Source organism: Cervus elaphus, chromosome 30 (genome assembly GCF_910594005.1).
Source record: "Cervus elaphus chromosome 30, mCerEla1.1, whole genome shotgun sequence".
NCBI lineage: Eukaryota > Metazoa > Chordata > Mammalia > Artiodactyla > Cervidae > Cervus > Cervus elaphus.
The window spans coordinates 43,554,166-43,581,314 of NC_057844.1; the positions used below are offsets into that span (position 1 = coordinate 43,554,166).

A 27,149-nucleotide genomic window follows, 5' to 3' on the forward strand; every position below is an offset into this window, starting at 1 on the left:
GATGTATACATTCATAGTATGAAATGCAAGCATCAGCAAGATAATATGTTTCACATATAGAAAATATTTGGTTAGATACAGCAAATTTGTTTGGTGGAATATTTCTCTTAGGGAAAAAATTATTTGTAGAAACATTGATAAATGTACTAACCAAGTTTTAGATATGACTGCCACAAACTTTTAATGGTTGGAAAATAGATATACACCATTTTACTTTCCCCTCTATTCTTTAACATTTCAAGTATAAGTTGTCCACTCCAGTTAGCTGATATTATCCACATGCTCTATGTATTGAAGAGAACACATAGGCAAAAAAAATTCTAAATTTCACAATTTGAAATGGTTAAAATATGCATTTCATGCTATACATCTTTTAACTACAATTAAAAATCACTGATACTTCCTTAACATCTTGTATTTATAATTATGTTATTTTCTGAAATAAAATGTGACATAACATTCGATCGCATATACATATTGGAAAACATTGGATTTCCTAATATTTCCTTTACATAAACTATCAATATTTTCTTTGGTTTCTAGGTTTCTGGTATTTTTCCACTACCCAACAGTAACACTCAATTACATGTTTTACACTGACTCAAAATGAGGGAATTTCTTTCTATTGATAGTTCCTGCATGATTATCAAGACTTTCATTATGGGATAGGAATTTTCTAAGCATTATTGCTAACTGTCTCAAGTGAGTAATCACACACACACACACAAAAATCAATAGAGATTGCACTTTGTGTCAGCATAGTATTTAGGAGGAAATAAGCTTATTTTGATGAAAATATATACTCCTTGATTTATGAGAGGTCAAGCCACAAAACTTGCCTATTTTTGCAGAATAACTTGTCAAGTTTTTTTTTTTTCATTATTATTTTTTTTTTATTATTATTTTTTTTCCAGTGGGTTTTGTTATACATTGATATGAATCAGCCATGGATTTACATGTATTCCCATCTGAATTAAAATTTATTGAAAAAAGATACACTGATAAAAGCAAATTTTTTATTATTTATTAATTATATTTAACATTTACCTGGAGCTATTGAAGACATTGTATAACATTTCCACTATATGCTTTAAACAATTACAAACATTTGGCATAAAATAATGTGCTTATTAATGTACCAAGTTTGAAAAGTAGGGAATGAGGGTCTGAAGTCTGCCCTCCTTCTGACAATGGCCATTAACACTGCAAATGAATGTATCATAGATTTCTCCCTCAAAATTCTAAGATATTCTATGAACAAAATTCTAAAGGACTTCAACATGCAATGGATATATATATATATATATATATATATGTATATATATATATATAACATTCAGAATAACTGGTTTCCATGCTTACACTGAACTCATCATAAGGCAAAAGCCTTTAATAGTATTGATTCTCAGTGTGATCAAAAAGCAAAGCATTATGGTAAGCTTAATGAAAACAATCCTTTGTGTTTGCCAACTTCAAATTGCTAATACAGTTGCAATAAAATTCAACCATCCTCCTGGATGATATATGCAGCTTTGATTTGTTTTCTGAGTGCAAGAGGCAAGCATGAATCTGTTTCTCTAATTGTCCTCAAAGTTTAGGAAAATTAGGAAAAAGCATGTTTGTTTAATAAAGCATCATTCCACCTCCTGATATGACCACATCTGATTAGGAAATTAGGGCAGAATCAATCAGATTCTGTCAGATGAAATATCATGTCTTCTACTCTTGAAAACCTCTGGAATATCATCACAGATTATAGAACACTGAACCAGCTTTAGTCAAGAAATTATCCATGTCACAAATCTTTATCTCTCCTTTTAACTGCCCAAGAAAAACGAGCCTTTGGTAACTCTAGTTATTGTATGCTACAATACAAAACAAATTACCGATAACCATTCCTGAACTAACATACGACCAGATAATGTTCCCACAGCAGTTTGATGTTCTCTTGTTTCCCATAATTCTGTTTCATCTTCTACCTCTTTTGATCTCAGTAGATAAATCTACCAAAATCTTTTTTCTTGAAGAATTTTCATCTCCAGTTCTCATTCTTGCCCTCTGATATAAAAATAACCACTCCAGCAAATAAAATCTCTCCAAAAATATAAGTCAAGGTTGCTTGATGACTACTACACAGGCACCGGCTCTCCCAATATTCAAGGAAGCCATCTGTTGAAAAAGATGAAATATGATTTAAGACACATTTTATTGTCATGGAAAAATATACATATTATAATGTACTTAAATAATTCATTCATATCCATGAAAATCATTAATAAATATAATTCTCATTTCCCAGTGTATCCACAAGTAATACAATAAACATGGAAACAATGAAACTGGCATTTATATAAAATAATATGAATATTGAAGTCTTTAAAGCCTACAATTAATTGTGGAATTTTTGATAAAAGTAATAAATTCTTTAATGATATTTAGTGAAGTGAAGCTTCTATAGGAAAGTTTCCAACAAAGATTTTTTCTATAGCTTGCCTGGACACATTTTTGAAGAAATTTCAAATTGATAGCTTGGAGTATATTTTAGGTGAAATAGTTGCTTCACTATTGAAGTCACTGGGAAGTCATTTCCAAAGATATTATACTGAATAAAATGTGCTATGAATTCATTCTAAACAGAGACATTTAATGATGTGATTTCAGTATGCTGTCATCAATAGAACATAATTACAGTTGCTACAGGGCCTATTTTAAAATCCATATTATGAGTATTATTGTTATTGATTAGAACTGAGATTTTTTTTTTAAGAACTGAGATTTTAAAAAAATAATCCTGAATATGAAATTGGCTAGAAATATATTGAAAACAATGATTTTAAAGAATTTTTAATGAAAATTTATTCCATGGAGGTAAGCTAAGAATTTAATAATTTGAAGTTTTTGAGGTCAATGATTTTTAGATACAGTTTTCCAAGAATAATTCATTCACATAAAAATATCAGGTAGACTAGAAATTACAGGATATTATTTCAAACTGAAGATAAAATGAATCAAGTGTAGCAAATGAAGTAGCAGAGAGCAAAATAACTTCAGATCACACACACTATCTTATTGATTGAGAAAGGACACTATCTCACCCTCTACATATGAAAATTACCACCATTATCTAATTATACATTAGTTCTTTTAATTGTGCTTATTGTCACCTGCTATCTTTCTATAGGTTAAAACAGAAATAGAAAATCTTCTCATATCATTTTTTTGTACCTTTCATTTAATACAATATCTTTTTTAAAAAGGTTAACGTTATGTCTCTTTTTTTCACAGATATTTGCTCAAAGTGAAAGGCAAAAAGGAGCATGTGATATATTGATAGCATATTGTGTATTAAGAATAATTTTTGTTGATCACCACAGTCACTTTTATAATCCCATCATATGTTGTCATCTCTATATTACAGTGAATGGAGTATGAAGAGATATAAATCTGGTAACAGTTAGGCCTACAATTTGCAATATTTCTGACTCCAAATTGCACAGTTTCCATTGTCTGTCTTTTAGTTTCCAATGATTTTCAAGTGTTGTTTCATGTCAGAGCCATCTAAGGAGCTTTTACAAAATATAAGTACTCAAGGCCCACCATTCAATAGGAATGACGTGAGTTCTGAGTAGGATTTTTGAAGCGTTCCCCAGATGCTCTCTGATGTTCATTCAGCACTGAAAAGTACTATGCATAGTTCCAAATGAAGTATACCTCTATCTACATTTGCATCTATGTCTCTATACATGCTTATATTGCATGTAAAAATGAATCTCTGCCCCCCCACCACTGCCCCAAGTTTACTCTTCTTTCTAATATTTCTTTTATCCTTCTACTCAGTTGCTCAAGACAGGAACCTAAAGCATATCTACAGCCCTTAGTTTCATTTCCCTCAACCTTACAGCTGAATAACATCAAGTCTTATAATTATCTCTCCTACCAACTGAATTACACCATTCCTACTATCTTCAACTAGTTCAGGTTACAATTTCACCTTGAGTGTGAAAGGGGAGTAAAATAACCCACTCCAGGATATGCCATTTTGGCACATTGATTATTTCGAATTAAAGATACTTGAGTGATACTTCATGCAGAAGGGGCACTGTGACCCCCCTTTGACCCCTTAAAGCAGGAGATAAATGTTTCATGTGAAATGGTACCCTCTCTCTACTAGGAGCGTAAAAGGCATCCTTATCACCAGACATAAGGAATTTAGGGCCAAGAAGGCTGTGTCAGAAAACCTTGTAACTTCTTCACTAATTTACTACCTAATCCCAAACCACTTTGTCTTCTAAATTCTTTATGTATTTATTGTTCCTTTGTCTAAAACAAAATAAGAGCTTCCTGCTCTTGGTCAATTCTTTGAGTCCATATGGGATTTCCATATGTATAAAATTAAGTTTGTTTTTTTTCCTATTAATTTGTCTTATGTCAATTTAATTTTTAGATTAGCAAAAAAAAAAAAAAAAAAAAAATGAAGGAAAGAAGGAAAAAATTCCCACCAATACTTCACAGTGAATTAGTGAAGTATATCCTAATAAATTTATGATTTTTCTTTCCCCTAATCAATTTTCCCATCCTATCAAGTGCAGTTATTTTAAAATAAAATTCTGATTATTTGCTTTCCCTGCCTAAAGTCCTTCATTAACTATCCTTTTGGCTCATGGTAAAGTCAAGATTCTATAACATGGTTTCTCACCTTATATCATAAAGACCCATTATATCTCTCCAAACTTATTCCTCATCACTTTATTTGTTGCTCAATAAAGCATGCCATGTGTTCTCTTTCCCATGACTCTTTAAAAATTGTTTCTTAAACCAAACCACTCCCCATATTTTTATCTGTTTAACTATTATTTATTTGCCATGCCGCATCCTATCTATATAATTTCCCAAAAGAAGATTTCTCTACCCAACACACTTAAGTTCTAGCATAGTGTTAAGTATTTCCCTTACTCCAGCATTTATCATTCTATTTTAAGCATTTGATATATTTTACATAAGCACATTTTAAATATTTGAGAGTTTTCCCTCTCTTCCCCTTGGTTCAGTTTTATCTTATTTAATACATAGTTTGACAATCTGCCCTTTTCCCTCTCCAGCATTATACCTTTCACTAAACTATGATAATCTAAAAAGGTTGGCATGATACCAGTTATTAAACAGCAATCCAAGATGTAAATATCTTACCAGGCTTCCCTGAAACTCATTCTAAATATCTTACAGATTGATTGTATGCAAATGAACTAAACCCATGTACAACAGAGTAAACTGAGTTGCAAAAATAATTCACAATTTATTCACTTAAGAAAGTTTCACACATCTTTTACCCATGCTAGCAACTATGCCAGTCTTTGGATATATGACAGTAAATGACATATTGTATTTGTTTTTTTTATAGCTGCAGGTAGATGCAGCATGACAGCACTATGACCATGTACCAAAGAAACACTTGAAAGGATGATTTTACTCAGGCTAGAGGAAACAAAATTAAAATTTTCTTTCTATGTTTTAAAGCACACATATTTTGTTTCAAGTCAAATGCAAAAAAAAAAAAATTAAGTGGCAAAATCAAGTTTATTTAAAACACAAATACACACACTCATGCAAGCATGTACCTGTGTGTTCTGTATGTAACCATGTAAGACATGTATCTGGCAAATATTCCCTCATCTGTTTTCATTATTTCCAATTCTAGCTAGCTTGGGAAGTTTTTCAAATATACATCATTACATATTTCAATGTAATTTGCTTATTTATTCTAATGTTTGCCCATTTGATGGTGTCAAAAACAAGTGAAATAACCAATTGATTTTGTCCATCTGTGGAGTAAGTGAAGGGAAAGTGACAGGCAATATACAGCAAATATGAGAACTTTCTCTAGTAGTGTGGAACCCTGAAAGTGATTTTGTGTGGGTTTCCTGATGGCCTCTTGAAAGTCTTAAAAATATAAAGAATGAAAAGATAGGGATATAAGATCTTAACTTAGGAATTTTAAAGTTAATGTCTATTATACTAAAATAAATTTGTTCTAAAACATTTTAAATACTACTTTGCTATTTGTAAGATACTATATGATCCAAAAGAGTATAATAAAACATAGATGAGGGAAAATGGCTGTTGGAAGTTTCTAACCATTAATAGTACATGCATTATTCTGACTTCAATTTTAGAGAAATGATAAGCATAATGGATCACTACTATAATATGTAATGAAAATATTATATCATTTATATGCCCATAAGCCTCCTTTATTTAATATTCATTTGTAAAAGTAGTTCATTTAAGATATGTAACATTGAATTTGTACTTCCTTAGCAAATCAAAAATAATCCATGCATTGCTCCCTTTGTAAAACTAGGAACTTGGGAATGTAAGGAGTTAAAATATATCTTCTAAACTCTCAGTACAATTATTATAGCTTATTATATGTTTTCTTCTCCCTAGATAAAGAACACTACTTTTTTTTTTTTTTTAATTTTTTTATTAGTTGGAGGCTAATTACTTCACAACATTTCAGTGGGTTTTGTCATACATTGATATGAATCAGCCATAGATTTACACTTATTCCCCATCCCGATCCCCCCTCCCGCCTCCCTCTCCACCCGATTCCTCTGGGTCTTCCCAGTGCACCAGGCCAGAGCACTTGTCTCATGCATCCCACCTGGGCTGGTGATCTGTTTCACCATAGATAGTATACATGCTGTTCTTTTGAAACATCCCACCCTCACCTTCTCCCACAGAGTTCAAAAGTCTGTTCTGTATTTCTGTGTCTCTTTTTCTGTTTTGCATATAGGGTTATCGTTACCATCTTTCTAAATTCCATATATATGTGTTAGTATGCTGTAATGTTCTTTATCTTTCTGGCTTACTTCACTCTGTATAAGGGGCTCCAGCTTCATCCATCTCATTAGGACTGGTTCAAATGAATTCCTTTTGACGGCTGAGTAAAATTCCATGGTGTATATGCACCACAGCTTCCTTATCCATTCATCTGCTGATGGGCATCTAGGTTGCTTCCATGTCCTGGCTATTATAAACAGTGCTGCGATGAACATTGGGGTGCATGTGTCTCTTTCAGATCTGGTTTCCTCAGTGTGTATGCCCAGAAGTGGGATTGCTGGGTCATATGGCAGTTCTATTTCCAGTTTTTTAAGGAATCTCCACACTGTTCTCCATAGCGGCTGTACTAGTTTGCATTCCCACCAACAGTGTAAGAGGGTTCCCTTTTCTCCACAGCCTCTCCAGCATTTATTGCTTGTAGACTTTTGGATAGCAGCCATCCTGACTGGTGTGTAATGGTACCTCATTGTGGTTTTGATTTGCATTTCTCTAATAATGAGTGATGTTGAGCACCTTAGGAGAACATAGGCAAAACACTCTCCGACATAAATCACAGCAAGATCCTCTATGACCCACCTCCCAGAACACTACTTTTTCACAATTAAAGTTAAACACAGAAAATCACAGAACCTAGTTCTCCAAATTTACACTGGTCTTTCCTCCATTCTACCTGTTTTCTTCCTCCTTTGTCAAATACATCTGTCTTCATTGAAATCAAAGAATTTCCCCTTAGGGAAGAGTAAGAGTCGTAAGGAAGATACTTTAGCCTGACCATGATGAGTTTGATTTTGTACTTCCAACTCAGTCTATTTAATACTGTAGTTGAACACATATCATCAAAGGAAGTCATGTATCTTTAAGAGTAAGAATTTCTTTCAGAAATTTACTTGAATCAATGTTCAAGTTCTTCATATAAATTTTAGTCAATTTCTATGACCAAAAATAAAGCCCTCTATACATTAAGGAATATGAGAAGACAATGTTACTATTCTGCTTCAACTAAGTAAGACTCTGGAATTTAAATGTACCAATTGGTGGGAAAATGGTTTTTTATTTTTTTTTTTTGAACTGTTTCTTGATTTTTAGTTTCTGATAAAGCAGAGAAATAAGAAATATTGAGAGATTTGGGGGAAAAAAAAGAAAGTTAAGACAAATTGAATATTAAAACAAAAGTCTGAAAACATACCCGTTCCTTTCATTACAAGCAAGTCTATAGTAACTGTAAGCTTAAGGTATTTTCCACCATAATTAAGGTGTCCTACCCTTATGTTTCCCCAGTGATCACACACACCCCAACACACATTCTCCAGATATTTGACTGGATTGGAAGCTTCTCTGAACATGATCCTGAATCTCTAATTGCTGTGTATAGTTGAAGGTTAACCTAAGATCAGCCAATTATTTTTCTCCATCTTCTTGACCAAAGTGTTCAGCCAGGAATGAATGCATTATGCAACAGACCATTCAGGCCTCTTTGCTCTTTGTTCTGGGGAGCTTTTTGAACAAAGTTCTTTTGTTTTATGACTATGGCTGTGAAGAGCTCCATTTGGAGTTTCCAGCAGCATCATCCCATGGAATATTCTTTCTGCCATAGGTAGCAAGGAACCTAGCAAACATAGTCAAGCAAAAAAAGGGAAGCAGAAAGCTAATTTCTACAAGATTCTATTCATTTGATTTTGTTATCTATATAACCAGGCAAAGTTAAATATTTGTGAACAAATATGTTCCACTTTTATTTTTTGTTTCAGTTGATTAAAATTCAGTCCCTGTCCCTTGGCATGACATAATAAAATGGAAATCCCACTGAAGCATAAACTCCACTTTCTAACATAAATTTTATTGAAGTATAGAATACACAATAGAAAAGTACACAAAAGTATATGATTTAATAAACTTTTTATAAAATGAACATGAAAATGAACAAATATCAGTCACTTTGAGTTCAGAGTAATTCAACTAAATACATGGTTGTAGGTACACATCTCCTCCACAGGAAGTAAATGAAAAAAAATTCTTATATGTGAAGTGACTCATGCTTGCAACAGTCTTACCTGGGTCCATTCATTAGTTTGTGGATCATAGGATTCCATAGTGTTGAGGTATGTCTGGCCATCATAGCCACCAACAGCATATAATCTGTCACCAAGAAGACAGACTCCAACAGCATCTCTGGGCATACTCAAAGGAGCCACCATAGTCCATGTGTCTGTTTTGGGATCATACCTAAAATAAAAAGATGGTAGGATATAACATATTATAATCACATTCAACTTTACTATTAGGTATTAATGATGCTCTTTCAAAACAAGCCATGGAAAAGAAAACTTAGCTTTTTTCCTAAAAACTCAATTATTTAAACAGATGTTCCAGAGCCAATATTCACAAAGTCAGGCTTTCTATTGTTTAAGGTATTTTAAAAATATAGCTAGACTGTTAACTAGATGGATGCAGAGTCATTTCACAAAAGTGAATATCATTATTTTTCCCAAGAAAGACAGATATGAAAATAAATATTTTTTTACAATGGAATGAGGTTCTTTCAAGAAAGTACAAACAAAGTGCTATGGTCATGAAACAGAAGTAATAGCTAAAACCCTGGGAGAATTAAAAAATAATTCACTTTTGAAATCTTCTTTAAATAAGGTCTGAAAGTCTATCCTAAATTTGCTAGAAAAAAAGAAGATATTTGCACAAAAGAACACAAGTGCTAAAAAAAAAAGTGCATGGACCTAGTTTTTGAGAAAACTAGGTGTGCAGTGTGTTTAGGATCAAAGGTATAAGAAGAAGCATTGTTTAAAAGGTGATATTTGATCAGCTAATAGATGACTCAATTCTCAGAGTAAGAAAGTATTTCATGTTTCTTCAATAGGAAAATAAGAAAACTTGAAACTTGAGGAAACAATTACAACATGAACAAACCTATGTTTCTGTGACAGTCACTTGGAATTCACTTGAAGGGAGAAATTGGTAAATCAAGAGATTGAAGCAGAGGGTCCAAGTTACTACTTTTTAATTTTAACCAAATATTAAATTTTCAGATAGTCTGATTACCATACATTAAATACAAATATTGTATAGGTTGGGTGGTAAAATCACAAAGAATTCCTTGGTTAGGGTGCTTTGCTTCAGTTTAGAAGGAATGGTTAAACCACTTCTTTGCTTTTAACCTACAGTTATAGGTTCAGATACAAAAACATCTAGTAAGAACCCAGTAGAGTAAGTAAATGTAAAAGAAGAATGGATGGAAGTTTTTTTTTTATTTTTTATAATATTTTTACAAACATATAATATATATGCAAATATATTCTTAGTTTGTTTTTCTACTCTAATCTTGCTTTGAAATTTTCAACCTACAGATCCCCAAAACAAACAAAAGAAACAAACACAAACAGGCAAAAAAAAAAAAAAACACAAAAAACCAAAAACCTATAATTTATTGAAAATAAAGAAAGTTGTTACAAGAGAAATGACTGGGAAGACCCCAGGGATCTGGACTTTATATTTCACAGAGAATATTTCACCCAGGACATTACAAGCATTTACACACCATGATTGGAGAAATTATGACAGCCAAGGTAATATATGTGAAATGAGAGATTGGTTGAATGCCTGCAAAACCAGAACCATGTTAAAGCATAGGCTGTCAGGCAAATAACAAAAGTAATTTTGCATGTTATAGTTAATAAATGTAAAATGTCACAAATAGACACAAGCACACACAGACACAAATGCAAATATGCAATCTATGCCAGCAAAATATTTAAGATATTTACATTTCTACTATGAATGTTTTGAAATATATAAACATAAAAAAAAGAGGAAAAAAGGAAAAACACCAAGAGGAATCAAATTGTACAATCCACAAAGTAAAACATTTTACAGTTAACTTGACAATTTTTCAAGGAAAAAAAGTGATAAAATGAATAACTACAAAGAAGTAGCTGTTATAAACTAAATGTGGCTTTAAAATGTAACAAAATAAACTGAGTGAAACTTACTCAGATTCCAATTTACAGAACAAAAATATTAAAAGATGCTTAAGACATTTTGGAAATTTTAATTCTGGGTATCAGATTTTAATAAGAAATTATTTAAATTTGTATTAATTATAATAATGACATTGCAATTAAGCTGCAAAAGTAAAGTTGTGATCATATTTCATTGTTTCTGGGATGAATTCAGAAATGTTTTGAACTAAAATGACATGTTTAAGAAGTACTTTAAAATACTTCAGAAAAAAATACTGTAAAGGTGAAAGGATGAAGCAAAAATGGCAAATTGGTGATGGTGGTTAAAGCTGGATAATAAATACAAGTAAGTTTTATCTTGTTTACTTTTTGCCAGGAAGTTTTTTTTAGTTAAGATAACCTTAAAAGGAAGAATGTATAATACACCTTAATTTCGGTGAAATGTGAACATCTTTTATATTTTATTTTTTCTCCAATAGAAGCAAGTCTGCCTTTTGTCACAATCGCTTCACTTAAATAGCTTTCTCTGAAGTCCTATTTCAGTCCCCATATGATTGTTATTCAGCTCTATAGGATTTTTTTTTTTCTCAGCTACTATCTACACAACAGACTTTGTTGATTGCTTTTCAGAAAGGGAGAAAAACTGAGACAAAATCTAACACTAATTGCACTAAGGAATAATAAATGCATTTCTGAAGGCTTCTGAAATTTTAAGTAAAGCTCAAATAATGAAGATTCTCATACACTAACACCACAGGAAAATTAAGAAAACACAAGTACCTCTTACAGGGCTTCCCTTGTGGCTCAGCTGGTAAAGAATTCACCTGCAATGCGGGAGACCTGGATTTGATCCCTGTGTTGGGAAGATTCAGGGATCTGGAATAGAAGGGAAAGGCTACCAACTCCAGTGTTCTGGCCTAGAGAATTCCATTGACTATACAGAGGGTTCAGACAAACTTTGTGTGCACCAGGACCCAGAGACCCCACAGAGACTGAGACAGAACTGTGTCTGAGTGTCTCCTGCGGAGGTAAAGGTCAGCAGTGGACTGCTGCAGGGGTAGGGGCTCTGGGTGCAGTAGACCTGGATATGGCACAAGCCCTCTTGGAGGAGGTCGCCATTAACCCCACCATGGAGCCATCAGAACTTACACAGGACTGGGGAAACAGACTCTTGGAGGGCACACACAAAACCTTGAGTGCACCAGGACCCAGGAGAAAGGAGCAGTGACCCCACAAGAGACTGACCCAGACATGCTTGTGAGTGTCCAGGAGTCTCTGGTGGAGGTGTGGGTTGACGGTGTCCTGCTGCAAGGTTGGGGGCACTGACTGCAACAGTGCATGCATGGGCCTTTTGAAGGAGGCCGCCATTGTCTCCATCACCTCCACCATAGTTTGGCCTGAGGTTAAATTACAGTGAGGGAACACAGCACAGCTCATCAACAGAAAATTGGATTAAAGACTTACTGAACATGTCCCTGCCCAGCAGAACAAGACCAAGTTTCCCTCTCAGTCAGTTTCTCCCTTCAGGAAGCTTCCATTGCCTCTTATCCTTCCCTATCAGAGGGCAGACAGAATGAAAACCGCAATCACAGGAAACTAACTAGTCTGATCACATGGGCCATGGCCTTGTCTAGCTCATTGAGGCTGTGAGCCAAGCCATGTAGGGTCACCCAGGGCGGATGGGTCATGGTGGAGAGTTCTAATAGGACTTAGTCGGCTGGAGACGGGAATGGCAAACCACTTCAGTATTCTTGCCTTGAGAACCCCATAAACGATATGAAGAGGCAAAAAGATAGGACACTGAAAGATGAACTCCCCAGGTCAGTAGGTGCCCAGTGTGCTACTGGAGATCAGTAGAGAAATGACCCCAGAAAGAATGGAGAGACAGAGCCAAGGCAGAGACAACACCCATTTGTGGATGTGCCTGGTGATGGAACTAAAATCCAATGCTATAAAGAGCAATATTGCATAGGAACCTCGAATGTTAGGTCCATGAATCAAGGAAAATTGAAAGTGGTCAAACAGGACACAGGAAGAGTGAATATCGACGTTTTAGGAATCAGTGAACTAAAATGGAGGAGAATGGATGAATTTAACTCAAATGACCATTAAATCTACCACTCTTGTCAAGAATCCCTTAGATGAAATAAGAGTAACCCTCATAGTCAACAAAAGAGCCTGAAATGCAATACTTGAATGCAATCTCAAAAACAACAGATTGATCTTGGTTTGTTTCCAAGGCAACAATTCAATATCACAGTAATCCAAGTGTATGCCTGAACAGTAATGCTGAAGAAGCTGAAGTTGAATGGTTCTGTGAAGACCTACAAGACCTTCTAGAATTAACACACAAAAAAGATGTCTTTTTCATTATAGGGGTCTGGAATGCAAAAGTGGGAAGTCAAGAAATACCTGGAGTAACAGGCAAGTTTGTCCTTGGAGTACAGAGCGAAGCAGGGCAAAGGCTAATAGAGTTTTTTCAAGAAAACACACTAGTCATTGCAAACACCCTTTTCCGTCAACACGAGACAACTCTACACATGGACAACCTGGTCAATACTGAAATCAGATTGATTATAGTCTTTGCAGCCAAAGATGGAGAAGCTCTATAGAGCCAGCAAAAGCAAGACTGGGAGCTGATTATGGCTCAGACCATGAACTCCTTATTGCCAAATTCAGACTTAAATTGAAGAGAATAGGGAAAACCACTAGACTATTCAGGTATGACCTAAATCAAAAACCTTATGATTATAGAGTGGAATGACAATTAGGTTCAAGGGATTAGATGTGATAGACAGAGTGCCTGAAGAACTATAACGGAGGTTCGTGACATTGTATAGGAGGCAGTGATCAAGACCATCTTCAAGAAAAAGTGCAAAAGGCAAAATGGTTGTCTGAGGAAGCCTTACAAATAGCTGTGAAAAAAAAAAAGAGAAGTCAAAAACAAAGGAGAAAAGGAAAGATATACCCATTTGAACCCAGAGTTCTAAAAATACCAAGGAGAGATAAGAAAACCTTCCTCAGTGATCAATGCAGAGAAAGGAAAACAACAGAATGGGAAAGGCTAATAGAGATCTCTTCAAGAAAATTAGAAATTCCAAGGGAATATTTCATGCCATAATGGGCACAACAAAGAACAGAAATGATATGGACCTAACAGAAGCAGAAGATACTAAGAAGAGGTGGCAAGAATACATAGAAGAACTATACAAAAAAGGTCTTCATAACCTAGATAATCACGATGGTGTGATCACTCACCTAGAGCCAGACATCCTGGAATATGAAGTGAAGTGGGCCTTAGGAAGAATCACTACAAACAAAGCTAGTGGAGGTGATGGAATTCCAGGTGAGCTATTTCAAATCCTAAAAGGTGATGCTGTGAAAGTGTTGCACTCAAAATGCCAGCAAATTTGGAAAACTCAGAGTGGCCACAGGAATGGAAAAGATCAGTTTTTATTCCAATCCCAAAGAAAGGCAATGCCAAAGAATGCTCAACCTACCACACAATTGCACTCATCTCACCCGCTAGCAAAGTAATGCTTAAAGTTCTCCAAGCCAGGCTTCAACAGTACCTAAACTGTGAATTTCTGGATGTTCAAGTTGGCTTTAGAAAAGGCAGAGGAACGAGAGATCAAATTGCCAACATCCATTGGATCATTGAAAAAGTGACAGAAGTCCAGAGAAACATCTACTTCTGTTTTATTGACTATGCAAAAGTCTTTGACTGGGTGGATCGCCACAAACTAGAAAATTCTTCAAGAGATGGGCATACCAAACCACCTGACCTGCCTCTTGAGAACTCTGAATGCAGGTCAAGAAGCAACAATTAGAACTGGACATGGAACAGCAGACTGGTTCCAAATCGGGAAAGGAATACATCAGGATTGTACATTGTCACCATGTTTAGTTAACTTACATGCAAAGTATATCATGAGAAATTCTGGGCTACATGAAGCACAAGGTGGAATCAAGATTACCGGGAGAAATATCAATAACCTCAGCTATGCAGATGACACCACACTTATGGCAGAAAACAAAGAAGAGCTAATGAGCCTTTTGAGGAAAGTTAAAGAGGAGAGTGGAAAATTTGGCTTAAAACTCAACTTTCAGAAAACCAAGATTATGGCATCTGGTCCCGTCACTTCATGGCAAATATATGGGGAAACAATGGAAACAGTGACAGACTTTATTTTCTGGAGCTCCAAAATCACTGCAGATAATGACTGCAGCCATGAAGTTAAAGGACATTTGCTCCTGGGAAGAAAAGTTATGACCAACCTAGATAGCATATTAAAAAGCAGAGACATTACTTTGCCAACAAAGGTCTATCTAGTCAAATATATGATTTTTCCAGTAGTCATGTATGGCTGTGAGAGTTGGACTATAAAGAAAGCTGAGCACTGAAGAATTGATGGTTTTGAACTGTGGGGTTGGAGAAGACTCTTGAGAGTCCCTTGGACTGCAAGGGGATCCAACCAGTCCATTCTAAAGGAAATCAGTCCTGAATATTCATTGGAAACCCTGATGTTGAAACTGAAACTGCAATACTTTGGCCATCTGATGTAAAGAACTGACTCATTTTAAAAGATCCTGAAGCTGGGAAATATTGATGGTGGAAGGAGAAGGGGATGACAGAGGATGAGGTGGTTGGATGGCATCACTGACTCCATGGACATGAGTTTGAATAAGCTCCAGATGTTGGTGATGGACAGGGAGGCTTGGTGTGCTGCAGTCCATGGGGTTGCAAAGAGTTGGACACGACTGAGTGACTGAACTGAACTCAATTGAATGGAAATGAGTACATGTTATATTTAGGTAAAATTTATAAATAATGTCCTATGCTTAAAAATAGACATCATTCTTTTCTTATTTTACAAAATTTCTGAGGAAAATTTAAAATATTTAGTGCATTCTCCTGGAAGATCCAGATCTTTGAATTATCTGTTTTCAGGGATTGGTAAGTGTTCAATAGCAATCTTTTCATTTGCATCAGGCAGTTGTGATGGTATTTAAACATATAGAGCTGGAAAATCAAACCAAGTCAAGACAAAAACTGAGTCCTAACCCTACTGCCTCTGACACACTTTTTCTTTCCACTAGATATTTATGAAGTATCACACAAATTTAAAATTAGCCAATAATGTTTATCATTATTTTCACATTAATTAATCAAAATTGATTTTTCTGTTTATAGAAGTCCATGGATCCACCTCTCAGCCTGGTGATACACATAATTTTGCCCTTCAGAAGGAAAAACAAAACAAAACAAAACAGTCTTTGTTAGCGTAGGAGAAGACCCACAGACGTATAAGCAATTTCTGACTATAATGAACAGTGAACTCTATCTTTACCAGTTCATATTTTTGACAAAATTTTCTTCTAAGCATTTTTTTTTTTTTTTTGCCTCAGGTTGCCTGTTTATAGAAAAGAAAAGAAAAAGCAAGCAGGGGAACTGTCTTTATGTGTTTAGCTGTCTGCCTTTCCTACATCTCACCTTGGCCTTCATGGTCAGAATGTGAGTTTTGTATCAGGGACTCTATTAAAGTTTATAGCCCAAAGGCAAGGGATGCATCAGTATATAGTGGCTAAAATTGGCTGTAAAATGAAAACTTGCTGAAGGCATATGATAGCCACAGAACAAAAGTTAGTTTCTCATTGAAAAGCCCTATTGAAAAATTTGAGATATCATTACTTTTTCAAGCATTGTCACTACATAACTTGAAGATAAAAATATATCATATGCTTAATGGGCAATACAATTAAATGTCTGCTCCCTATTTCAACATTTTTTGCTTATTTTTATACAAAAATATTTTTTAAAGTTAAATTGATTTCAACTTTTCAATGAAGGTATAAGAAAAAATCTGTTTTGATTTAGGGCGTATTCTCAAATAGAAAAGAATCTGCCTGCAGTGCAGGAGAAGTAGGTTTGATCCGTGGGTAGGGAAGATCCCCTGTAAAAGGGACTGGTTACCCATTCCAGTATTCTTGCTTGGAGATTTCCATGGGGAGCCTGGTGAGCTATAGTCCATAGTATTGCAAAGAGTCAGACACGACCACATGACTAGCATTTTAAATTTCACCTTCATATTCCACTACATCTACTCTTCAAGGTTGTTGTGATTCAGTCACTCAGTCCTGTCTGACTCTTTGCCATCCCATGGGCGGTTGCATGCCAGGCTTCCTTGTCCTTTACTATCTCCTGGAATTTGCTCAAACTCATGTCTAATGAGTTGATGATGCCATCCAAACATCTTATCTTCTGCTGCCCAGTTCACCTTCTGCCCTCAATATTATCCAGCATCAGGGTCTTTTCCAGTGAGTCAGCTCTTCCTATCAGATAGCCAAAGTATTGGAGCTTCAGCTTCAGCATCAGTCCATCCAATGAGTATTCATGATCGATTCCCTTAAGATTGACTGATTTGATCTCCTTGCTGTCCAAGAGGTTCTCAAGAGAGCACCACAGTTTGAAAGCATCAATTCTTCTGTGCTCAGCCTCCTTTTTTTTTTTTTTTAAATTAACTTATTTATTTTAATTGAAGGCTAATTACTTTAAAATATTGTAGTGGTTTTTGCCATACATTGACATGAATCAGCCATGGGTGTACATGTGCTCCTCATCCTGAACCCCCCTCCCACCTCCCTCCCCATCCCATCCCTTAGGGTCATCTCAGTGCACCAGCCCTGAGCACCCTGTCTCATGCATCAAACCTGGATTAGTGATCTATTTCACATAAGATAAGATACATGTTTCAATGCTATTCTCTCAAATCATCCCACCCTTGCCTTCTCCCACAGAGTTCAAAAGTCTTTTCTTTATATCTGTGTCTCCTTTGCTGTCTCACTTATAGGGCTATCATTACCATCTTTCTAAATTCCATATATATGCATTAATATATTGTATTGGTGATTTTCTTTCTGACTTCACTCTGTATAATAGGCTCCAGTTTCACCCACATATGGCAGTTCTATTTCCAGTTTTTTAAGGAATCTCCACACTGTTCTCCATAGTGGCTGTACTAGTTTGCATTCCCACCAACAGTGTAAGAGGGTTCCCTTGTGCTCAGTCTTGTTTATGGCCACCTGATGCAAAGAACTGACCCATTTGAAAAGATCCTGATGCTGGGAAAGATTGAAGGTAGGAGGAGAAGGGGATGACAGAGGGTGAGGTGGTTGGATGGCACCACCAACTCAATGGACATGAGTTTGAATAAGCCCTAGTAGTTGGTGATGGACAGGGAGGCCTGGCATGCTGCAGTCCATGGGGTCACAAAGAGTTGGACATGACTGAGTGACTGAACTGAACTGACACGTCTGGAAGTTCTCGATTCCCATACTGTTGAAATTTTGCTTGAAGGATTTTGAGCATTACCTTGAAAGCATGTGAAATCAGTGCAATTGTGCAGTAGTTTCAGCATTGTTTGACATTGCCCTTCTTTGGGATTGGAATGAAAACTGACCTTTTCCAATCCTGTGGCCCCTGCTGAGTTTTCCAAATTTGTTGGCATAGTGAGTGAAGCACTTTCACAGCATTATCTTTTAGGATTTGAAATTGGTCAACTGGAATTCTATCACCTCCATTAGTTTTGTTTGCAGTAATGCTTCCTAAGGCCCACTTGACTTCATGCTCCAAGATGTCTGGCTCTGGGTGAGTGACCACACCATCGTGGTTTTTTGTAAGACCTTTCCTTCTATAGTTCTTCTGTGTATTCTTGCCACCTCTTCTTAATATCTTCTGCTTCTTTTAGCTCCATACCTTTTCTGTCCTTTATTCTGCTCATCTTTGCATGAAATTTTCCCATGGTATCTCTAATTTTCTTAATAGGGAAATAAAGAATCTCTTATTTCTTAAAGAGATCTCTAATTTTCCCCATACTATTGCTTTCCTCCTTTTCTTAGTATTGTTTACTTACGAAAGCTTTCTTACCTCTCCTTGCTGTTCTTTGGAACTCTGCATTCAGATGGGTATATCTTTCTTTTCTCCTTGCCTTTTGTTTATTTTCATTTCTCAGCTTTTTGTAAGGCCTCCTCAGACAACTATTTTGCCTTTTTGCATTTCTTTTTCTTGAGGATGGTTTTGATCACTGCCTCCTGTACAATGTTATGAACCTCTGTCCATAGTTCTTCATGCACTCTGTCTATCAGATCTAAGCCCTTGAATTTATTTGTCATTTTCACTGAATAATCATAAGGGATTTGATTGGTTTATGGAAGACCTACAAGATCTTCTAGAATTAACACACACACACACACACACACACACACACACACAAAGTCCTTTTCATCATAGGGGACTCAAATGCAAAAGTAGGAAGTCAAGAGCTACCTGGAGTAACAGGCACATTTGACCCAGGAATACAAAATGAAGCAGATCAAAGGCTAACAAAGTATTGCCAAGAGGATGCACTGGTTATAGCCAACATCTTCTTTCAACAACACAAAAGATGACTCTGTGCATTGACATCACCAGGTGGTCAGTGCTGAAGTCAGACTGTTTTTATTCTTTGCAGTTGAAGAAGGAGAAGCTCTATACAGTAAGTGAAAAACAAGACCAGGAGCTAACTGTGGCTCAAATCATGAAGTTCTTATTGCATAATTCATACTTAAATTTAAGAAAGTAGGGAAAACCACTAGGCCATTCAGGTATGAGCTAAATCAATTCCCTTCAAATTGAGGGGAGGTTAACTGAACCAGAGAAAGTAAGGATTAACTCTTTGACTCCTCTCTGGTGCAGTTTTATCATTAGAGCTTTAAAAATTATTTAAGTACATGTAAATCCATGGCTGATTCATGTCAGTGTATGACCAAAACCACTACAATATAAAAAAATATATATTTAAACCATTGTCAATAAACAGAACATATAGTATTTCTAGGCAATCTGAATGCTAGTAAAATATAACTTTTAAACAAATACCTTTAACATTTCAAAATTAAGGAGAAATAGATTCTTTTATATATTGATAATTATTTTCTCTGCTCATATAACAGAATATTATTACTAGTATTGTGAGCACAAATGATATATTTTTAAATAGTTGTCTCAACGTGAAAATAAATTTTACAGTTTGATACCAGGATTGATAGCCTTCCATCTGTATAAGACATCACATTTCATATTTTCATGTATGTATACCTTCAAAGCCAGCATTCCAGGCATAATATCCCAGGACAGCAGATTAATCTGTCACTCCCTGTGTCCATCCTTTCACTCCAAAGATAACACTGGTCTCACAAACCATTGAGGCAAATATCTAATCATAAACATAAATTAGTATAGCTATGTATGGCCTAGGTTAATAATTATTGCATCTACATATAAAGTAGGACCCCTGTTTTTATGTAGGAGGATGTCCATCTATTGTATATATTTCTATTTGAACATAATTAGCTATCAAAGAAATAGCAAAATTATACATGCACAATAATAGAAAAGTGATGGCAAAACAGTCAGTTAGTCTTTTCATGCTGTACTCATTTGACTGGCTCCAACAATAATATCTTAAGGAGAATAAAGATTAATACTTATTAAAAAGTGCAAAAGTGTCTACCTAACATTTTAACCTTAAACAATTCAAGTAATTACATTTTTGTAAAAAAAAATAGGATGTCATATATATATATATATGAATTAACATATGAATATACCATATAAGCCTTAGTATAACTAAGCATCCATAATTAAAATAAGTCTCTCCTTTATCTTCAATGCTCAGAAATTCTTTTTTTTTAGAAATTCTTGGATTATATCAAAACCAAAAGGTTGCAATGAGAAATCAGGAGAAATGAAAGAATTCAAAATTCTATTCTTGCTTTATATGTTAATGTTTGTGGTACTTTTAAAAGAATTATTTAATTAAGTGGATAACGCATTTAGACTACATGTAAAGACAGCAAATCTTGTTATTTTATTTTTTAACAAAGATATAAAGATGATAAAAAATCAAGTCATAAGATGGCAGTTCCCAGCTCACCTGGGAAGATGAGCTTCCCAGGTGATGCAAGTGGTAAAGAACCCACCTGTCAGTGCAGGTTAGATATAAGAGACGCAGGCTTGATCCATGGGTCAGGAGGATACCCTGGAAGAGGGCGTGGCAACCCACTGCAGTATTCTTGCCTGGAGAATCCCATGGACAGAAGAACTGGGTGGGCTACAGTCCATGTGGTCGCACAGAGTTGGACACTACTGAAGTGACTTAGCATGCACACATGCATGATGACACTAATGAATTCCCATGGACAGAAGAACCAGGCGGGCTACAGTCCATGGGGTCACAAAGAGTCGGGCATGACTAAGCACATAGCACACTGTTATTTTACACGACTTTTTCTGTTATGACTATAGTAGAGTTTGGGAGACTTTGAACAAAAATTGTATATTTATTATAAGCAATATATCAAAAATTGTATATTTATTATAAGCAATATATCAAAAATCGTGAGCACTGCTAATAGTGTTTGATAAAGTATGATATAATTTTCAACTAATACATGAATAATGCTTACTTAATATTTTTATCCCATCAAAAATTTTCTATTAAAAGTATGCCTAAAATATATATAAATCAAGAATCCTCAGCTTATGATGATGGAAATGGCTATTCACATGCAAATAGAGAAATAAAAAGTCAAAATTTATCTACGTATCTTTCCATCAGTTCATCCAAACAGCCATCCATCCATTTCTTTTAAAATCTGTCTATCTATCTTTCTGATTACTTATTTACAGTAGATCTCATGAGGTTTTTGCTTGGAGAAATTTGAGGTTTTTTTTTTTTTTAACTTATTGTCTAATGACTCAATAAATGTTTGTTGAGTGTTTAATCAGTGCCAGGAGTTGAGCCAAGTGGAAGAATATAGGCATAGACAAGATAATCTTGACCAGCACATAGAATCTATTTTAGTGGGAAAATTGTTGTAAAACAATTTTTTATTATGTTGATACAATTGAAACAAAGGAAAACTCCATTGCACTTCCAGGCTAAGTCTGCATCTTGAAAATATTCCTCTGGCTACTCTAAAGGGAAAAGATTGGAGAAAGCAAAGTGGATACTACAAAGGCAAGTTCAGGAAGTTGCTTTGATCTTGGAACCCCTTTCCTATTAAGCTTCATTACTGATATGCAGGTTTAAAGACAAAGATGCTCCTGATCTCTTATGAGCCAGCAACACTACTGATGTCTTCGAGCATATTTTCTGATCCTTTGCCTGATTTCCAGATTTGTTTGTGATCTTAAAGTTCTAATTATTCATTTCCTTATCTCTTTATTCTAAAACATTTTAAGATCTATCTAGCACAGTGAAAAGTACACACAAAGCAATATTTATTGAATAAGTAAACAGATGGATGAATGTGCTCTTTCTAATGAATTGTGCTTTCTGAGTCTAAATTCTGCTAGAACTTAGTGCATTTTTGGACACCAATTTTGTTCACTAAGACATTCTCACTAGAGTGAGACTTGCCTGCAACATTAGATTTTACTCTTCCATTAACTTTTCTAGATTTCCTGTTCTTACTCAGTCCTTGCTGTCTTTTCTGTTTTACTTTGAGATACCAAGGTCCCTTGCATTTAAGAAAGCCCAATTCTACAATTTTTGATAGATGTTATATAACTGTACTTTACTAGTTTATAACGTATTTACATTTTTATAAGTAGAGAAGGAAATGTCAACCCACTCCAGTACTTTTGCCTGGAAAATCCCATGGACAGAAAAGCCTGGTGGGCTACAGTCCATGGGGTCACAAAGAGTTGGATACAAGTGAGCATGCACACATACACACTTCTATAAGAAATCATTGTAAAACAGTTTTGATCTGTGTACCTATTCATTTATCTATAAAACAGCATTTACATTACCTGCTATTCCTAATGATTTGTTTGCCTATGGTTATACACTAAGAAACATTCCTTACTTTATATGTGCAAAGTAATTCTACCAGGGCAGCATTATATATCCTGATTTATTGATGAGTTACATGTGAAATCATCAATATAGAATATATGTCATAAAAAGTGCAAAAATGTTATCAACCTGTCACATGGTATGAGCTTGGAAGAATAATGATGGTGCTGTGTGCTTCTGCATTACCTAAGCTATTCACCCTTATTATACTCCTATAACTTAAAATAACTGTGCTTATTTAAATATAATTTTGCATTATAAATCTATTTCTAGATTGTGTTATTTACGCCTCTGTTCACAAACATCATTTTAATACATTACAGAGTAAACTTAAGAAAGAATATGTGTATGAAATATCATTTAATTAGTGGCATTTATATATAAGATATTTGCTATGAAATTCAAAGGCTTGTCATATTCCTCTTCTTTGTCATTTTTTCTCAAGAATTTAGCAGAGGAAAATGTGAATAACCTGCCATTCCGTTAGCAGTATTTTAAAATAAATGATTATATGTTTGTGTGTATAAAAGTATACATCTATTAATTTGTATTCTGGCCACCATCCTCACTGTAGTACCTATAGTTCCTAATTTCACTGGATAAGATAATGGAATGAAACTATGGTAAGTTTAATGCCACTCTATATATAATATATATATATATATATGTAAATCTACAGTCCATTTCATAGAATAAAACTATTGTTAGACATGTTTCTGTATTTTATCCAAGAAGTACCTCAAGTTTGAACAGAGCCAGTTCATTAGAAGCTCTTTCCAATGACTTTATTCTCAGTAAAAATGCTCATTAATTTTTTAAAAAAAATCATAAATGAGAGAGAGCCCCTTTCTCCCACTGTCTATTCTACTAACAAACACAAATACAAAGGACTTGGTCTCTTAATATTAAGAGGAAAATTGCTATGATCATCAGTATGATATGCCAGACATCTCTTGTTCTTCTCCCAGGTACAAAATCAGATAACGTCTTCCCACACTCTGAAAACTTCAGTGGCCATGAGATTGAGTTGTCAACAAAGTATGAATGAAGGAGAATTATATTTTTAATGCTTGAAGATTGAGTCTTTATGAATGGATGAACATTGTAGTACTACTCTCTGGTTTTCCCCTTCTGACATTGAAAGCAACAGGTGCTCATATTTTATCTTATATCTCATTCTGAGTACCAGAGAAACAAAATCATGGCTCTCATGGGTATGCAGCACAAACAAGAAAAAGAGCTTACAGTGTGAAGTCACTGAGAATTTTGAAGTTATTCATTATAGTAGAATTACTTATCCTACTCCAGCTGAAAAAAAATTCAATATTCTCTAATCTCACTTCTTCATATATCAACATGTTTCCTTATGTAATCAGTTCAGTCACTCAGTCATGTCTGACTCTTTGAGACCCCATGGACTGCATGCCAGGGTTCCCTTTCCGTCACCAACTCCTGGAGTTTACTCAAACTCATGTCCATTGAGTCGCTGATGCCATTCAACCATCTCATCCTCTGTCATCCCCTTCTCCTCCTGCCTTCAATCTTTCCTAGCATCAGGATATTTTCAAATGAGTCAGTTCTTCACATCAGGTGGCCAAAGTATTGGAGTTTCAGCTTCAGCTCATTTCTTCCAATGAATATTCAGGACTGATTTCCTTTAGGATGGATTGGTTGGATATCCATGCAGTCCAAGGGAGTCTCAAGTCTTCTCCAATGCCACAGTTCAAAACCATCAATTCTTTGGTGCTCAGTTTTCTTTATAGTCCAACTTTCACATCCATACATGACTACTGTATGTAGAAAACCAAAGCTTTGACTAGATGGACTTTTGTTGGCCAAAGTCTGCTTTTTAATAAGCTGTCTGGGTTGGTCATAACCTTTCTTCCAAGGAGCAAGCATCTTTTAATTTCATGGCTGCAGTCACTGTCTACAGTGATTTTGGAGCCCAAGAAGATAAAGTCTGTCACTGTTTCCATTGTTTCCCCATCTATTTGCCATGAAGTGATGGGACCAGATGCCATGATCTTAGTTTTCTGAATGTTGAACTTTAAGCCAACTTTTTCGCTCTACCCTTTCACTATTATCAAGAGGCTCTTTAGCTCTTCTTCACTTTCTGCCATAAGGGTGCTGTCATCTGCATATCTGAGGTTATTGATATTTCTCCCGGTAATCTTGATTCCAACTTGTGTTTCATCCAGCCCAGCATTTCTCATGATGTACTCTACATATAAGTTAAATAAGCAGGGTGACAATATACAGCCTTGATGTACTCCTTTCCCAATTTAGAACCAGCCTGTTGTTCCATGTCCAGTTGAAAATATAAATATCACTATAAGTCTCTGTAATTCTTACTGCACATGACATAATATTGCTAAGTGATGTGCAGCTATGAAAGAGAATTTTGTTATAACCATGCCAGAAGTGTGTCCATTGTTGAGCGAAGACTGAAGCTAAGGTGACTTTTCACTCCAACCTCTGTGCACCTGCCATTTTTAGGAAGAGTTAAAAGAGGGTCTATATTTGTGTTATACTTCAAGATCATAGAGAATACAGTTCTAATAAATCTGTCTTACATTGCAAAAGGTATGGCATTAAACAAAGCTCATAATTCATCTTTGCAAATTTGAAGTGAGTAGTAGAACCAATAAGACAGGATGAATAAAACAAATAAATGAAATGTTCCATTTTTAAAAGAAAATTAACAAATATTCATACATTTAAAAATGCTTACAGCTTTATTTTAAATGAACTTTTAAAATATATTCATGAGAAGTTTAAATAAATATTACTTTAGGATTATGTGAAGAAAATGGTAAGGTTTCAAAAAATATTAGTTGAAAAGGAAGGAAAGAAAGAAAGAAGGAAGGAAGGAGCGAGGATGAGGAAAGAAAAAATAAGACATAGTATAGTGTGTGTGTGTGTGTGTGTGTGTCTGTGTGTGTGTATGTGTGTGATACACAAGCAAGAGAAAGAGAGAGAAGGAGAAAGGAAGAGACTAATGAAACAGTTCTAGGAGTTGAATTAACTTTCTTAGCTTAGGCAGACTGGGCATATTTTGTTGATATGGTCACTTGCATTAGGTATCAATGTAATTCACATCCTGTCTTTCATTTTAACCACGTATTGGGTTCTCACCTTTCTACATAGTCTAGTAGCCGAGAACAGTGGTTTGAAGCAGGAGCATCATGACCTCCTACCGCATAAAGGAAACCATCGCACGTGGCCACTCCAACACCTCCTCTCCGCTTACACATTGGAGCACACATATTCCACTTATTTGTGTGAGGATCATAATATTCCATTGAACTCAAACAGGAGCTTCCATCACGACCACCAACTGAATACAACCTAAAAACACAATTGAGAACACATGATTTAGTATTTCAGTCTATACGACAAATGGAGGAAAGGAAAATTCCTTGAAAAATAAATTTTCAATCACAACCTGAGCCTCCAGTGTGTTAAAAAAATGTTACTTCGCATGGAAATTTTTGTTAAAGGTACTCTATAACTAATTTTCTACACCTGGAGTTCCTATGATTCTAATATACTATACACTAGATGAAATTAAAATTACTATAGTTTTCTAACCTCTACTATTTTTAGAATATTAGATTAAAACTCTTTTTACAGATATAATTAAATAATCTTAGTGTATTATTTTAATAAATATCAAGAAATGTCTATTTTAAAAATAATAAGATATATTTATCTTTAATTTTTCTTGAAAATGAGGATAATCAGAAAAAAATCAATTATTTTTCTTATTGTTCAGCAATTGATTTTTCCAGTATGTATATCATACTTATTTCTTGTGCCCTGTATTCATAGTTTAGAACACTAAATAAATGAAATAATCTATACACATTGTCATACTATCTTAATCAGTGTTTATACTATAGCTAATGTGTTATCTGGATAGACAAAATGTTATAGGAAAAAAGAGTACAACAATATTAGCCTGAGTAAATATTGCTGAAATTTACTTGATGCACTTATTTTGCTATTTTATTACTGAGAGTTATGATCAGAACCCAGGAAAATAAATATTACAGCATAAATTTTACTTAAAATACATTCATAAATACAGAAGTAGAAATACATCACCTATTCCTAATAAAAACACTTTTTGCTTATTTGATCCTAGTCATGAAGATTGTATCACATTAAGATACAGAGTTGTACTTATTTATTTACCCATTTATTCAGCACATAATTTTGAAGGCCTAGTATATGTCACATACCATCCAAATTTTGTGAATGTATCAATGAAGAAAACTAGAAGAAAATTCCCTGCACTCAATTCTACTCGAGGGTGTACAGCCAGAATACACGCTGTTGACATAGAGCTGGGAGTGGGATCAGGAGTGAAGTTGGTGGGAATATGGAGTTAGAACTGTAAATAGCAATTACAGTTGAAATGTGGTCCCAATTTTAA

At 34.9% G+C, this 27,149-nt stretch overlaps 1 protein-coding gene across 2 annotated transcripts in view; it reads right to left on the bottom strand.

Annotated features, from left to right (window-relative positions):
* Positions 1-1,054: 1,054 nt before the first annotated feature.
* Positions 1,055-27,149, bottom strand: part of KLHL1 (kelch like family member 1) — a 481,321-nt gene continuing 455,226 nt past the window's right edge. For both annotated transcript variants that reach the window (XM_043892336.1, XM_043892337.1), the window contains 3 exons: positions 25,847-26,059; positions 8,892-9,063; positions 1,055-2,169 (listed from right to left, as the gene is read on the bottom strand). In XM_043892336.1, coding sequence (XP_043748271.1) covers positions 2,110-2,169; positions 8,892-9,063; positions 25,847-26,059 — 445 coding nt within the window. In that variant the 3' untranslated portion in view covers positions 1,055-2,109. The remainder of the gene's footprint in view (positions 2,170-8,891; positions 9,064-25,846; positions 26,060-27,149) is intronic.